This window comes from Nannobrachium achirus (genome assembly GCF_963921795.1).
Source record: "Nannobrachium achirus genome assembly, chromosome: 21".
Taxonomy (NCBI): Eukaryota; Metazoa; Chordata; class Actinopteri; order Myctophiformes; family Myctophidae; genus Nannobrachium; species Nannobrachium achirus.
This window is the reverse complement of record NC_137828.1, coordinates 1,906,392-1,924,755: the sequence shown is the minus strand read 5'-3', so window position 1 is coordinate 1,924,755 and position 18,364 is coordinate 1,906,392. Positions and strand designations below refer to the sequence as shown.

At 42.8% G+C, this 18,364-nt stretch overlaps 1 protein-coding gene across 1 annotated transcript in view; it reads left to right on the top strand.

Moving 5' to 3' along the window:
* tnk2a (tyrosine kinase, non-receptor, 2a) overlaps window positions 1-12,032 on the top strand; it is a gene marked incomplete at both ends in the record, with an annotated part of 57,671 nt that extends 45,639 nt beyond the window's left edge. Inside the window, 5 exons of the mRNA XM_080752385.1 lie at window positions 19-133; window positions 2,070-2,238; window positions 2,974-3,069; window positions 4,795-4,910; window positions 12,026-12,032. Of these exons, the coding sequence (XP_080608511.1) occupies window positions 19-133; window positions 2,070-2,238; window positions 2,974-3,069; window positions 4,795-4,910; window positions 12,026-12,032 (503 nt within the window). The remainder of the gene's footprint in view (window positions 1-18; window positions 134-2,069; window positions 2,239-2,973; window positions 3,070-4,794; window positions 4,911-12,025) is intronic.
* Window positions 12,033-18,364: the final 6,332 nt, after the last annotated feature.

The window sequence follows — 18,364 nt, the reverse complement described above, 5'->3', positions numbered from 1 at the left end:
GACCTTCTGTCTCAACAGCGCCGCCCTCCAGGCTGTTGGAGGGACGCGTGGGCGTGGCCTCTTCTTCTTCCTTGGTGGACGGCCCCGCCCCTGGCCCCGCCCCGCTCCCTGAGCGCCCCGCCTACCTGGAGAGGTGAGCCAACCCACGTCACAACCCTGTTCACGTTTATTTAATTTAACAGTTTTACTGCCAGATGTTATTATTTATTTATTGGGTCTGGTGCCAGCAAAAAGCAGCTTACCTTTGCGACGTTATAGAAAAATATATATATTTTTTAACATGTGTACTTTGGCCATACTGGCAGCAGAGGGCAGCCTCATGCAAGAATTAATGTGAAATGGGCCGCTGCGGCTTGCCATACATTCAGGGCGCAGAGTCGCATCAGAGCAACAGATCCACAGCGAGCAGCCAGGAAGTGAATTTGGACATCATTGATGTTTACGTGTGGTGGAGATTTGAAAGCAGCGTTACGGGAGATGTTTTGTACACCGGTTGCATCTTTCCAGACCAGTTTCAGGCTTTTATTTGTGTAAGAAGCTCCAGGAAGTTTCCTGCCTCCACGCAGCATGCGTTTTTGTCACACAGGAGTCTCAAACAAGGTCGTTTCTTACGCTAAAGATGAATTTTTTGGTGAAATTACATTTTTGAGTGATTTATCTTTTTTTTTGGTTGTGTACGATAGTTTCATGTCAAATGCGATAATTCTGAGCCTCCGGTACGATAATTCAACATTTCCCATCTGGCAACACTGCTCAGCACCCTCTTCTGGGAGGACATTCACCAAAAGTTCGACAAGCGCACTACAAGATGCGTTGTGAGCTTGTAGATCGGCTATTTTTGGTGAAGATATTTGGTGTATGGAAAAATAACTCAAGTAGGCCTACAGTGCAACTCAGGTGTGTTTTACAAAGTAAGCATAGAGGCATTAGCGGGTCTAAGTGGTGTAACTGAAGTAATATTTTCATTCATTTAAAATGATTCCAATACGGAACTAAAACTTCCTATGATTGGCCGCTAGTTGCGCTGTTTTCCCCCCTGGCCGATCGCAAAAAGAATTGCCCTCCATTGGATCCCATTCATTTTCGCCTTTCGTTTTCTAACCTTAATTAACACTTTCATACATACTTTATGGTTCCTATCGCTAGTTAAAAATTGCCTTTCAATCACGATGATATGCGTTTTGTGAAAATAAGGTCCCATTTATGTTAAAATTGATGATAAAGTTGCGCGGGGGGGGGGGCGTGGCCAACTAAACTGATACCAGCCGGCTGTGTTCTTCTTCGTGTGCTGTATTTCGGGAGGCTCCGACCACATTCTCCCATGTATCCCTACGGTTGCACGTGACCGTTGGCAGCCAATAGCATCCTCTGGTGCCTTTACAATCTATGATGGCGACACCCATGCCAAGGACCCAAAATGTGTGCGCTGCATAGAAAACCAATGGCGTCACTTTGTCCATATCTTTTATACAGTCTATGACAGTCTTGTTTTTGACAACAGATTTTGATTTAGTTTTAGTCATAGTCTTTTGAATAAAATGTAAATTAGTTTTAGTCATAATTTAGTCAACTGAAAAGTTTTAGTTTTAGTTTTTTTTAGTCGACTAAATATCATATGATTTTAGTTGACTAAATCTACAGTTGATTTAGTCAACTAAAAATATATTTTGGCAGCCCTTGATGGCATCGTAATGACTGATTTTACTCTTTGTTGCGTACTGAAAATAGCCGTAAATAAAATAAATAAAATTACTTTCTCCTCCACCAGTCCCTCCCTAACGTTTTAGTCTAGTTTTTATTTTGTTGATGAAATTGTCAATTTATTTAGTTTTAGTCATCACAGCTTCGTTTTTAATTTGTTTTTATTTAGTTTTCGTCAGTGGAAAAAATGCAGTCGACAAACATTTTTTGTTATAGTCTTAGTCGATGAAATCATTACTGGTCTATGATTTCATCGCACTTCCGCTGCGAGTTCTGGCACCCACGGTGAGCGTCATGGCCGGACATGGCGCATCCCCTGTTGTCACGTGATGTCCCTTCCTTCCATACATCTCCTTGATCCTGTTCAGGTACGGAGCAGCAAACATGGCCGCCGTCAAGCCCATGGTCCAGCAGCACCCTGGGGGCGGAGCCAAACCTAACCCCGCCCACAACAACAAGCCTAACTCCTCCTACAACAACAACAACAACGGCCGCGCGGCGGCGCTCAGCCTGCAGCAGGAGAACAGCGTCTCACAGGTCAGGTGACCTGCTAGCAGACAGGGGTTTTCAATGTGGGTGCCGGGGCACCCTGGGGTGACGGGGCACCCTGGGGTGCCGTGACGGCAGTCCAGGGGTGCCGCAACATCATTTGATAATATTTGGAATTTATTTGGAAAAAATATTTAGTATCATTTTAAACTTGAAGTACACAGTTATTTTCAGACAGTTCTAACCAAAACGGCCATTATCTAAAATATCGTCACTGTCGGGCAGAAACCTCGTATCTCCAAGTTTCAAATGTGCACGTCTTTTGGTAAAGCAAAGCCCTGCTTCATCATACAAGACCCCGTGTCTCCTAGGGTTGATACCCTCACAAAAACATGCATTAATCCTGGTCTCTATACTGCCTCCCCCTGGCCAGCCGGGTCTCCCCAGGCGTGGCAGAGGGAAGGGCAGAACCCAGGATTACAGCTTTGGCAGTTGGCACTGGGTGAAAAAATGGGTTGCAAAAATTGTGGGATAAAACAAAAACAAAAAGGTTCATTTACGGGGGAAAATAAAATGTTCTAACATGGAGAAAAGCGGTTTCCGATTGACTGACTGACTGACTGATTTTTTGGTTGATTTTTTGGTTGATTGATTGATTGATTGATTGATTGATTGATTCATTGATTGATTGATTGATTGATTGATTGATTGGTTGATTGATTGATTGATTGATTGATTGATTGATTGACTGATTGATTGATTGGTTGACTGTTTGATTGACAGGTCCAGGGGGCGGTGCATGGGGTCACAGTAGAGGAATGTCAGACGGCTCTGCAGAACCACAGCTGGAACGTTACGGAGGCAGTACGCCACCTGAAGGTAGACTATAGTAACTACACCCTACACCACCTTATACACTGTTAATGAGGCAGTACGCCACCTGAAGGTAGAACCTAGTAACTACACCCTACACCACCTTATACACTGTTACTGAGGCAGTACGCCACCTGAAGGTAAGACCTAGTAACTACACCTTACACCACCCTACCACCTGAAGGTAGAAACTAGTAACTACACCCTACACACTATGTTATTTTTGTCTAGATTGATATTTCTGTGCATTTGATGTATTGATGTTGTATGTGTATTGATTTATTATTGCTTATTGTAAATCACTCTGGATTAACACAGCGGGTGCCCACGTGGTGTCTACGCGTCAATTTCTTTGATGTCGCTGGAGGCCCACGACGCGTTGACGTGTTTACTGTACTTACAGTATTAACTTTATATCTCATCGTTACGTTGGGGCTGCGCCTAGATGCAGCCCATTAGCCGCTAGTCGATTCGAGTCGACGCTGAGAGCATCGCGCGGCCGTTTTTGTCCGTATACTCCAATGCATTTCCCCATCTTTAAAGCCCTTTATCTCCGATGTTTGTTTTATGGCTAAAACTCTGGCCGCATGAATCTACACTGATCCCTACAGTAAGTTACACAATAACATCCTGTCTGCGCTCATGTGACCAAGTGACGTCATCACGCATGCATTGACGCAACAGGGCCCTGTAGAACCGTGTATTCTTCAATGGAAGTGCTATGGGGGCACTCAGAGGGGATGACTGGCGCCACCTAGTGGGCAGTCGATGTGTTAAGAGTGTCTGCTAAATACCTAAATTGTAAATTGTATTCAACCAATACTGTATTCATCCTGTAGGCCAGTGGTTCTCAACCTGTGGGTCAGGACCCCCAGGTGGGTCCCCAAATTATTTTGAGGGGTCCCCAGATTTTTTACTTAATGTGCAACATTGTTTTCTCACTCAACAGTTAACAAAGCAACATAACGTTTAAGTGTATAGAGGGTATCTGCACATGTCTATAGTGACAATTTAAGGACATTTTAAAACATCTAAAATGACAAATTATGCATTGGTCAAATTGTCAAACATTATAGGCAGAAATTATGAAAATAGCTGATCTGATAGCTGAGCATGTAGATCTGCTATTTTCACAATAGAACCGTGTTATACAAAATGTAATGCCTCAACTCTATAGTGCTCGTCAGTTAAAATACGATTATTTTGGGGGTCGCGGCCTGAAAAGGTTGAGGACCACTGCTGTAGGTGGAGTAGTTGTTTAATGTAGTACTGTATGCATCCTGTAGGTGGAGCAGTTGTTTAATGTAGTACTGTATGCATCCTGTAGGTGGAGCAGTTGTTTAATGTAGTACTGTATGCATCCTGTAGGTGGAGCAGTTGTTTAATGTAGTACTGTATGCATCCTGTAGGTGGAGCAGTGTTTAATGTAGTACTGCATGCGTCCTGTAGGTGGAGCAGTTGTTTAATGTAGTACTGCATGCATCCTGTAGGTGGAGCAGTTGTTTAATGTAGTACTGCATGCGTCCTGTAGGTGGAGCAGTGTTTAATGTAGTACTGTATGTGTCCTCTAGGTGGAGCAGTGTTTAATGTAGTACTGCATGTGTCCACTAGGTGGAGCAGTGTTTAATGTAGTACTGCATGTGTCCACTAGGTGGAGCAGTGTTTAATGTAGTACTGCATGTGTCCACTAGGTGGAGCAGTGTTTAATGTAGTACTGCATGTGTCCACTAGGTGGAGCAGTTGTTCCGTCTGGGTCTGCGCTCCAGAGCAGAGTGTCAGGAGGTTCTGGAGCGATGCCATTGGACGCTGGAACAAGCCAGCACTCTGATAATAGACACCTATGGAAGGTACACAACTAACTACACACTCTACACAACTACCTACACACTCTAATAGACACCTATGGAAGGTACACAACTACCTACACACTCTGATAATAGACACCTATGGAAGGTACACAACTACCTACACACTCTAATAGACACCTATGGAAGGTACACAACTAACTACACACTCTAATAGACACCTATGGAAGGTACACACCCACCTACACACTCTGATAATAGACACCTATGGAAGGTACACACCTACCTACACACTCTACACAACCACCTACACACTCTGATAATAGACACCTATGGAAGGTACACACCCACCTACACACTCTACACAACCACCTACACACTCTGATAATAGACACCTATGGAAGGTACACACCCAGCTACACACTCTACACAACCACCTACACACTCTGATAATAGACACCTATGGAAGGTACACACCCACCTACACACTCTACACAACTACCTACACACTCTAATAGACACCTATGGAAGGTACACAACTACCTACACACTCTACACAACCACCTACACACTCTAATAGACACCTATGGAAGGTACACACCCACCTACACACTCTAATAGACACCTATGGAAGGTACACACCCACCTACACACTCTACACAACCACCTACACACTCTGATAATAGACACCTATGGAAGGTACACACCCACCTACACACTCTACACAACCACCTACACACTCTGATAATAGACACCTATGGAAGGTACACACCCAGCTACACACTCTGATAATAGACACCTATGGAAGGTACACAACTACCTACACACTCTGATAATAGACACCTATGGAAGGTACACACAGACACACACTCTGATAATAGACACCTATGGAAGGTACACACCCACCTACACACTCTGATAATAGACACCTATGGAAGGTACACAACTACCTACACACTCTGATAATAGACACCTATGGAAGGTACACAACTACCTACACACTCTGATAATAGACACCTATGGAAGGTACACAACTACCTACACACTCTGATAATAGACACCTATGGAAGGTACACAACTACCTACACACTCTGATAATAGACACCTATGGAAGGTACACACCTACCTACACACTCTGATAATAGACACCTATGGAAGGTACACAACTACCTACACACTCTGATAATAGACACCTATGGAAGGTACACAACTACCTACACACTCTGATAATAGACACCTATGGAAGGTACACACCTACCTACACACTCTGATAATAGACACCTATGGAAGGTACACAACTACCTACACACTCTGATAATAGACACCTATGGAAGGTACACAACTACCTACACACTCTGATAATAGACACCTATGGAAGGTACACACCTACCTACACACTCTGATAATAGACACCTATGGAAGGTACACAACTACCTACACACTCTGATAATAGACACCTATGGAAGGTACACAACTACCTACACACTCTGATAATAGACACCTATGGAAGGTACACAACTACCTACACACTCTGATAATAGACACCTATGGAAGGTACACAACTACCTACACACTCTGATAATAGACACCTATGGAAGGTACACACCTACCTACACACTCTGATAATAGACACCTATGGAAGGTACACAACTACCTACACACTCTGATAATAGACACCTATGGAAGGTACACAACTACCTACACACTCTGATAATAGACACCTATGGAAGGTACACAACTACCTACACACTCTACACAACCACCTACACACTCTAATAGACACCTATGGAAGGTACACACCCACCTACACACTCTAATAGACACCTATGGAAGGTACACACCCACCTACACACTCTACACAACCACCTACACACTCTGATAATAGACACCTATGGAAGGTACACACCCACCTACACACTCTACACAACCACCTACACACTCTGATAATAGACACCTATGGAAGGTACACACCCAGCTACACACTCTGATAATAGACACCTATGGAAGGTACACAACTACCTACACACTCTGATAATAGACACCTATGGAAGGTACACACAGACACACACTCTGATAATAGACACCTATGGAAGGTACACACCCACCTACACACTCTGATAATAGACACCTATGGAAGGTACACAACTACCTACACACTCTGATAATAGACACCTATGGAAGGTACACAACTACCTACACACTCTGATAATAGACACCTATGGAAGGTACACAACTACCTACACACTCTGATAATAGACACCTATGGAAGGTACACAACTACCTACACACTCTGATAATAGACACCTATGGAAGGTACACACCTACCTACACACTCTGATAATAGACACCTATGGAAGGTACACAACTACCTACACACTCTGATAATAGACACCTATGGAAGGTACACAACTACCTACACACTCTGATAATAGACACCTATGGAAGGTACACACCTACCTACACACTCTGATAATAGACACCTATGGAAGGTACACAACTACCTACACACTCTGATAATAGACACCTATGGAAGGTACACAACTACCTACACACTCTGATAATAGACACCTATGGAAGGTACACACCTACCTACACACTCTGATAATAGACACCTATGGAAGGTACACAACTACCTACACACTCTGATAATAGACACCTATGGAAGGTACACAACTACCTACACACTCTGATAATAGACACCTATGGAAGGTACACAACTACCTACACACTCTGATAATAGACACCTATGGAAGGTACACAACTACCTACACACTCTGATAATAGACACCTATGGAAGGTACACACCTACCTACACACTCTGATAATAGACACCTATGGAAGGTACACAACTACCTACACACTCTGATAATAGACACCTATGGAAGGTACACAACTACCTACACACTCTGATAATAGACACCTATGGAAGGTACACAACTACCTACACACTCTGATAATAGACACCTATGGAAGGTACACAACTACCTACACACTCTGATAATAGACACCTATGGAAGGTACACACCTACCTACACACTCTGATAATAGACACCTATGGAAGGTACACACCTACCTACACACTCTGATAATAGACACCTATGGAAGGTACACAACTACCTACACACTCTGATAATAGACACCTATGGAAGGTACACAACTACCTACACACTCTAATAGACACCTATGGAAGGTACACAACTACCTACACACTCTGATAATAGACACCTATGGAAGGTACACACCTACCTACACACTCTAATAGACACCTATGGAAGGTACACAACTACCTACACACTCTGATAATAGACACCTATGGAAGGTACACAACTACCTACACACTCTGATAATAGACACCTATGGAAGGTACACACCCAGCTACACACTCTGATAATAGACACCTATGGAAGGTACACACCCATCTACACACTCTACACAACCACCTACACACTCTGATAATAGACACCTATGGAAGGTACACACCCACCTACACACTCTACACAACCACCTACACACTCTGATAATAGACACCTATGGAAGGTACACACCCACCTACACACTCTACACAACCACCTACACACTCTGATAATAGACACCTATGGAAGGTACACACCCAGCTACACACTCTGATAATAGACACCTATGGAAGGTACACAACTACCTACACACTCTGATAATAGACACCTATGGAAGGTACACACAGACACACACTCTGATAATAGACACCTATGGAAGGTACACACCCACCTACACACTCTGATAATAGACACCTATGGAAGGTACACAACTACCTACACACTCTGATAATAGACACCTATGGAAGGTACACAACTACCTACACACTCTGATAATAGACACCTATGGAAGGTACACAACTACCTACACACTCTGATAATAGACACCTATGGAAGGTACACAACTACCTACACACTCTGATAATAGACACCTATGGAAGGTACACACCTACCTACACACTCTGATAATAGACACCTATGGAAGGTACACAACTACCTACACACTCTGATAATAGACACCTATGGAAGGTACACACCTACCTACACACTCTGATAATAGACACCTATGGAAGGTACACAACTACCTACACACTCTGATAATAGACACCTATGGAAGGTACACAACTACCTACACACTCTGATAATAGACACCTATGGAAGGTACACAACTACCTACACACTCTGATAATAGACACCTATGGAAGGTACACACCTACCTACACACTCTAATAGACACCTATGGAAGGTACACACCTACCTACACACTCTGATAATAGACACCTATGGAAGGTACACACCTACCTACACACTCTAATAGACACCTATGGAAGGTACACAACTACCTACACACTCTGATAATAGACACCTATGGAAGGTACACAACTACCTACACACTCTGATAATAGACACCTATGGAAGGTACACACCCAGCTACACACTCTGATAATAGACACCTATGGAAGGTACACAACTACCTACACACTCTGATAATAGACACCTATGGAAGGTACACAACTACCTACACACTCTGATAATAGACACCTATGGAAGGTACACAACTACCTACACACTCTGATAATAGACACCTATGGAAGGTACACACCTACCTACACACTCTAATAGACACCTATGGAAGGTACACACCTACCTACACACTCTGATAATAGACACCTATGGAAGGTACACACCTACCTACACACTCTAATAGACACCTATGGAAGGTACACAACTACCTACACACTCTGATAATAGACACCTATGGAAGGTACACACCTACCTACACACTCTAATAGACACCTATGGAAGGTACACACCCACCTACACACTCTGATAATAGACACCTATGGAAGGTACACAACTACCTACACACTCTGATAATAGACACCTATGGAAGGTACACACCCACCTACACACTCTGATAATAGACACCTATGGAAGGTACACAACTACCTACACACTCTGATAATAGACACCTATGGAAGGTACACAACTACCTACACACTCTAATAATAGACACCTATGGAAGGTACACACCCACCTACACACTCTGATAATAGACACCTATGGAAGGTACACAACTACCTACACACTCTGATAATAGACACCTATGGAAGGTACACACCCACCTACACACTCTGATAATAGACACCTATGGAAGGTACACAACTACCTACACACTCTGATAATAGACACCTATGGAAGGTACACAACTACCTACACACTCTGATAATAGACACCTATGGAAGGTACACAACTACCTACACACTCTAATAGACACCTATGGAAGGTACACAACTACCTACACACTCTGATAATAGACACCTATGGAAGGTACACAACTACCTACACACTCTGATAATAGACACCTATGGAAGGTACACACCTACCTACACACTCTGATAATAGACACCTATGGAAGGTACACAACTACCTACACACTCTGATAATAGACACCTATGGAAGGTACACACCTACCTACACACTCTGATAATAGACACCTATGGAAGGTACACAACTACCTACACACTCTGATAATAGACACCTATGGAAGGTACACACAGACACACACTCTGATAATAGACACCTATGGAAGGTACACACCTACCTACACACTCTGATAATAGACACCTATGGAAGGTACACACCTACCTACACACTCTGATAATAGACACCTATGGAAGGTACACACCCACCTACACACTCTGATAATAGACACCTATGGAAGGTACACAACTACCTACACACTCTGATAATAGACACCTATGGAAGGTACACAACTACCTACACACTCTGATAATAGACACCTATGGAAGGTACACAACTACCTACACACTCTAATAGACACCTATGGAAGGTACACACTCACCTACACACTCTGATAATAGACACCTATGGAAGGTACACACCCACCTACACACTCTGATAATAGACACCTATGGAAGGTACACAACTACCTACACACTCTGATAATAGACACCTATGGAAGGTACACACTCACCTACACACTCTGATAATAGACACCTATGGAAGGTACACACTCACCTACACACTCTGATAATAGACACCTATGGAAGGTACACACACACACACACACACACACACACACACACACACACACACACACACAAACTATTGATTACTCACGCCATGGAGACTTGAGTTAAATAATATGTTTTGTATTTGTTGCATTGCTAAGACAAAGATGTGATTATTAAGGCTGGGACTTTAACTGATTAATTGCGATAAATTAATTACAGAAGATTATGGCGATGAAAAAAAAATACGCGTTTTAATCACACTTAGTTTTTGCACCACAGAACCTTCAGTTTGGGGCATAACGATCATAGCGATGCACCAACCAAGAAGAGACAATAAACGCAAAAGGGAGAAGTAGCCAATCAGAGCGCTTTGCTTGGCCCAGTGGATGAGAAATTTAGATTTAAAAAAACTCACTCGTTGATTCACTCGTACAACAAAATGTGTTTTACTTGAAAAAAATTGCTTCTTGGGTTAAATATTTATATGCGATTAAACATGCGATTACTTTCGATGAATTAATTACAAAGCCTCTGATTAATTAGATTTTTTTTTTTATCGAGTCTCAGCCCTAGTGATTATAGTACATTTATCTAGCCTGGTTCCAGCCCATAGACCCCGCCCACTCTCAGAGTGGACTGTTTCTCTGGTCTGGAGTAAATGAATCGGCCGTTTCCCCATCAAAAAATGTGGCTCCTCCAATGATGTGTGCGGGGTGTGGGGGTGGGTTTAACTAGTAGAGAAAGGGTTTCTGCAACAGGGCAGAAAGCCTGCAACACTCCAAGTTAGATAAAGTCTGTGATGTGCCAGTGTTTCTCAATGGATTGTCTGATGTCTCTAGAGACAGGTGAAAAAGTAATTGCACACACAATTCTATTGTTTGATGTTCTGAACTGTAAGCTTTTACTTTAAACCTTGAGCATAAATCAGCAGCCTGTTCTTCAAAAAGCATTTTCTGAACTGCAACTTCTCTTAACTAACTGACTATTATGGCAAACCTTTTTTTTAAGGCCAGCAGGGTGATAACTGGAAAAATCCAGAAATAGCACCGCTCACTTTACACCAGGTATGATTTTATTGTGTGTATGTTATCTTTACCTTCTCTTCCAGGAAGTGACCAGCAATGAGGGCCTCTCCAACTCTTTTTCCCGGGCTGAATCAGGGGCCCAGCACGTCCCTGACTCCTCCCAGTCCCCAGAGGGCGCTGTGGGGTCCCCCACGGCGCTGGTCTGAGGAGAAATGACTCCTTCACACTCTGGTGTTGTGGGGTCTGCAGTGACCTCAGTGGTGTGAGGAGAGGTCGCGACCCCAGGGTCACACAGTGGGAGGAGTTATAGATGCGTCCCACTCAAAGCTACTGTGAACACCAGACTTATATCCGCGAGGTTGCTTCTCGCCCTTAGGGCGTCTTACTGGTATCTAAACCTGTGCTTCTCAGAGTGGGGGTCCAGGGACCCCCCAGGGGGCCCACAGCTAATTAGGAACCAAATGGACCCACGATATTTATCTGTGGAACCGAGTCAAACTAAACGTAAGTGCTTGTCAGGGTGGGGGGTCCCAGTTCAAATATAATTATTTTGGGGGGTCCCCAGCCAAATATGATTATTTTCTAGTTGTTCCCAGTTCAAATACGATTATTTGGGTGGGGTCCCCAGTTCAAATATGATTATTTTGGGGGGTCCCCAGTTCAAATATGATTATTTTGGGGGGTCCCCAGTTTAAATATGATTATTTGGGGGGGGGGGTCCCCAGTTCAAATAGGAGGATTATTTTGGGGGGTCCCCAGTTCAAATATGATTATCTGAAGGGGGTCCCCAGTTCAAATATGATTATCTGAAGGGGGTCCCCATCCGGTTAGTCCCTGGCCTAATGCATGGGGTCTGGTAGGAGCTTGGGGACCCCCGGAGGTCCTGGGGACCCCTGTGGGTCCTGGGCTCAGTTTTTTTTTTATAACCGCCGGTCCAAGCATGTTTTTGCTCATTATTACAGTACAGTACAGTACAGTACAGTACAGGACAGTACAGTACAGTACAGTACAGTACAGTACAGTACAGTACAGAACCACTCCTATTGTCTCCTAAACTTGAACATTATTGATGTTTATGGGTTCTTTAAAGGGAGGGGGGGGGGGGGGGGGGGGGCTTTAAAGGGGGGGGGGGGGGGAGTGAGGGTCTCTGCCCCCCCCCACCCCTCGAAGCTCTCAATATTTATTATGTATGAACCTGCGTCTCGCACAAATAGGTGAGCCTTTTAGCATAATTATCGGCCTGCCTGAAAGACGAGAACACCATGTTATCTTCATTATTTATACAGTGAGTTCCATCGCAGACAGTACAAAGGCAGGGCCCTTAGCCAATGAGGTGCAATTGAGTTGCGGAAAAAACACCTGTGAGTGGTGTTAGCTGGAGTATTGGTTGAGCTTCACATGACAGTTAGCACGCTGTAGAATATAGTCACGTTGGCAAACATAAGAAATGAAGGAAAAACAACCATTTATTTGATTGAGAGTTTTTATTTATAGTTATCTTTTAAATGTATTTCTTTACGAGCGAGCCCACACTGTTTCGTAGGAACGGTATTTCTAGTGTTTCATGTTTTTTTATATGCATCCAGGCATGTGTACAGGGTATTGTGCGTGCGTGCGTGCGTGCGTGCGTGCGTGCGTGCGTGCGTGCGTGCCTTTATTTCTGTGCAGACACAATGTAGCGTACATTATACAACAGGACGTTCCAACCAAGCAATTTGATTGGTTGAGATAGTGTCTCTACTCCTGCTCAAACAGCAAGACATCGCAAGTGTGCTTTAAAGCCAGATTTAAAGTTTAAACCATGAGATTGAGCTAAAAGTCACGTTTTATTTCATTTATATATTTTTGGGAAAAGTTATTTATCTCTGAGAACTCTGTCACATCATGTATTTCCAGAAAAAAACAGACTATGTAAAAGTCCATATAGAGTAGTCCCCAGAATCCCTTTTAAGCCCATATATGAAGATCCCTGATGTCATCGATATACATCACTGGCCAGATGGCCAAGACATGGCCCATATCTGTGTGGCTGGTTAGGATAGGGATCTCCATGTATGGGCATAAAAGGGATTGTATGTTGTGATGTCATGGGAACCACTCTAAATCCCGTTTATGCCCATACATGGAGATCCCTGATGTCATCAATATTAAGCCCATATCTAACTTCATATGGGAATGCCATATCTGTGTGGCTGGTTCAGACAGTGATCTCCATGTATGGGCATGAAAGGGATGTACCATAATACAGTACATGATATGTTTTATCACACTTGGCTCATTTACTACCGGAATATTTAACCAAACTACACAAACTATCCTGCTTACTTTCTTGTTTTTCTTACCTTTTTAAAGTGGTCGTCTTTACGTCACAAATGTCACTCTATGTCCATTGAACCAGGGACGTGCTGGCCATTGGGAAAAGCGGGACAACTCCCGAACGGCCGGTTCATTCTCGGGCCTGTCCAGGCCGGGCCATTAGGAAAAAATTCAACTGTTTGCACAAAAGTAAAAATTCAACTGTTTGCACAAAAGTAGTGAAAACAGCCGATCTACAAGCACACCTCGCGAGGCGTTGTGTGCTTGTAGATCGGCTGTTTTCACTAGTTTAAATCATTTTTTAAATGATAACTACAAAACAAACCGTTTTGGACATACAAGGTTTCCACCCGACAACAACGAAATATAGGCCTAATTCATGTAATTGGCCCACTGGCTTGTCACTTGTCATGATCTGAAATGGCAAATCTTTGAGTAGCAGCAGCGCAATGAGGGCCTCTCCAACTCTTTTTTCCCGGGCTGAATCAGGGGCCCAGCACGTCCCTGCATTGAACCCTATGGCAGACCCCGGCGACGTTCTCTTTTGCTCGTGCATGTAGTTCACTCCGCCTGCAGTTCCAGCGTTGTCCAGTAGGGCCATAAGGCTGCTTCAGCGTTCCACCGTGGTTCTGGGACGCGTGGCGGGAAACTGAGACATGGGCAAACTTTAAAGAGGCGGTGCCATAGTTTTGTACTTTTTCTGGTTTTCATGTGTCTAGGAGGTTGACAGTACTTCATTAGACCCCCTGGTGTGGTTTTTATGAGCAATTATTTATTCTCTTGGGATTTGTTTGTTTTCTCTTGGAGGCTGCCACCTTGTGGTCAAAAGTGTCAGTTAAAAAACACAGATACTAAGTATGTCACAGTATCAACTCCTCCCCTAATTACCATTCACCCAACACTGTGGGGTGTGGCTAACTTCAGCTGGGTCACCACCCACCATAACATCCATGCATACTGGTGGGTGTGGCCACATAAAATGCCAATTTTAACTCTTTCTGTATACTTTTTTTGAAAAATCTTCCTCCTAGTATAATCAATAATACCTGATAATTATGTTTTTTTTTGGGGGGGGGGGGGGGGGGGGGGGATCATGGCATGATTTATTTCCCCCCTAAAACACGATTATCAGCTATTATTATGATTTTACTCGGAGCAGGACTTTTCCCCAAAGAGTGTACAGAAAGAGTTAAAATTAGGTTTTTATGTGGCCACACCCTCATAACAACCACACCAGGGGGTCTAATGAAGTACTGTCAACCTCCTTATGTAACACCATGTATGGGCACAATGATCTACCCTTTGGCTGCACCTCATTGGCTAAGGGCCTTTAGTTCTGTGGAGGAGAACTTGACTGATAGATAAATAACGAAGCTAACATACGTGTGCTCACTTTCAGCGAGCGCACAATTATTGCTTCATTATTCTGTGGTGTTCATCAAGTGTTTCAGATCAGGGTGTTGTGAGCTCCGTTTACCCACAGTATTTATGTGTGGTTTATAGAGTTATAAAACCTATACACACAGTCTACACTGTATATACTGTGTATGATATGCTTATACATAAGAGCCTACAGCACACATATTATAGCTACGCTCCAAAATCTGGCTTTGTCAGTTTGTCCGAAGTTTGTTGTACGCCCAGGGTTGCAGGACGCGAAGCGTGGCCTATATCTGGTCTACATCTGGCCTACATCTGGCCTATATCTTTCAACTGGGGAATCTCTCCCCTGTCAGGTGAAAAGAAGCTGCTTGGACTCCTCATGCATAGAAGGAAGCATGAGGTCAGTCCGTTGCTCTCCCCAGGTTGGCAGAGGGAGAGCAGAGCCCAGGATTACATTAGATCATTGATACCGGGTGAAAAATGGGTTACAGAATCGTGGGATCATTCTTTTTAGAAATTAACTCTAAATAGCACGGATACATGCTATGTTGGCCAGGTTGGAATTGATAAGAATAATGAGTTGACACAGTGAATAGAAGTTATGTAGACGTTATGCAGTAAGAGGTACATTGGCTTTCATTTCAACATGAGATAATTTGGAAGATGTGAGACCTTTTCAGTTGATACAATTGTATCATAATAGGATATGCTTTTATCTTTTAAATATCCTTATTCATTACTATGTTGTCTTAAACAAAGACTTTATTTATATTGTTACCACATGTGATATATTGTATCATACAGTGTACAGTTATGTTATGCAATGATTATGTTATGTTATGATAAATTAATGTTTTTACTTCATAGAATCAATGATCATGTTATTATGTTATGATAAATGAATATGTTTTTACTTCATAGAATCATAGGAGGACAATGTGTAATGGCACATGGTTAGACTCATAGCATTATTGCCTAAAGTCATATATTGTCAAGGTTTTCGGAAAAGAATACATGAAAAATCACTTTCTGCCAAAATATAAAACCTTAAAAAAAATCATTCCCCCAAAAGATTTTCATGAATGAAAAAAAAAAAAGTTTTTCTTTATTTCTTTAATTGAAGTAATTTAATTAATTGGTGAAAAAAAAGGAAAAAATAGACGATCTACAAGCTCACAGCGCTACGCAAAATGAGGCGTTGGGAACTGTTTTCACCAGCTTGAGTCCCGGGCAAACGTCTAATCTCTCTTTTGAGTCTCGAGTTGAAAAGTTTGGGAACCACTGGTCTGGGTGACTTAGGCAATCATGAGTAAAATAATAATAATATATATATTTTTTTTCTTGAGTCACGTAAACAATTCTGCTATGAGGTTAACGACATGTAGTTTTATTCCAAAATGACTGCAGTCCTTTTAGTTTCATTTCGCTACACTGTATTTCACTGTTTACTTGAAATGATTGCAATACGAAATGAAATAAAAACATGTGCACATAATAGTACATACTGTAGATACAGTAGATTCACGCTGGTGAAAGTGAAACGGATGTTGGTAAAAGGTGGAAAAGGTCCGTGGACCCCCAGGGGTCCTTCAGGGGGTTCCAGGGGGTCCCCAGCAAAATGTGTTAATCCAGCATCACAAAGCCATAGGAGAGAGAAACAGGCAAACCTTGATCAAAACAACAATTATTCTACTTGTTATTAACTCATTCGTAGTTTACGGCCGAGGAGCCCGAAGTTTTTTCTATGTCTTCCACTGCTGGCTTCTCCTACCTGTTAAAGCGGCCGCTAATCCAGCTCCCATCGTGCGTGATCGGACACTGCTATGCATCTTGTGTTTGCGTATTCCATCAGCTTTTCAAATCCTTTTTTTTTTTTTTTTTTCAATTGATCAATAAGTTCTCCGTCTGTAAGCTGCCGTGTTTACACAGAAAGCCAACGAACAGAGGATAGAGGACGGACAGCCGCTTCCGGTTTACGGTCTCAATGTTAACTGGTCCGCTCAATAATGTGTCCGTGTAGAAACCGATCACGGAGCATTAGTTCTTTAGTTCCGCTTCGATCCTTTTTTTTATTTTTTATTAAAGCTTATTAAATCTTGGGGTTCCTCGGGCATGGCAGGGAAGGGGTACAAAGGGGTATTTTTTTGGCAGAGGTTGAGTTAACTCTTGTACTGCTTCGGACGTTCCTGTTCGCCCCAATTTTGACCCAAACGTGCTGCCAATACGGCTCCTTCTTTTTTACCTTGTTTGATGACTGTAAGCTGATACCGTGTACAGTAAAAACATCTCCCGTAACGCTGCTCTCAAAAATCCACCGCACGTAAGCAATACTGTAGTCCAAAATCACTTCCTGGCTGTTTTCTGTGGATCTGATCTAGAAAATGCATTTCTATGCTCTGAATGGACGGCAAGCGGAGCGGCCCAATTCACATCCATTATTTGCATTAGGCTGCCCTCTGCCGCCAGCTAGGCTAAAGTACACATAATACATCCAATGAATAAAAATAAAAAAAATTGGAAATAATTAATAGATCATTTTCTATAACATCGCAAAGGTAAGCTGCTTTTTGCTGGCACCAGCCCCAATAAATAAATAATAAATCTGGCAGTAGAACTGTTAAGTAATGCAGGTGTTAAAAAATCATTGAATTCTTGAGATTCAATATCGAACCAAATGGACCCGTAAGGCCTGGTAATGACCTGGTAATAATAATAATAATAAT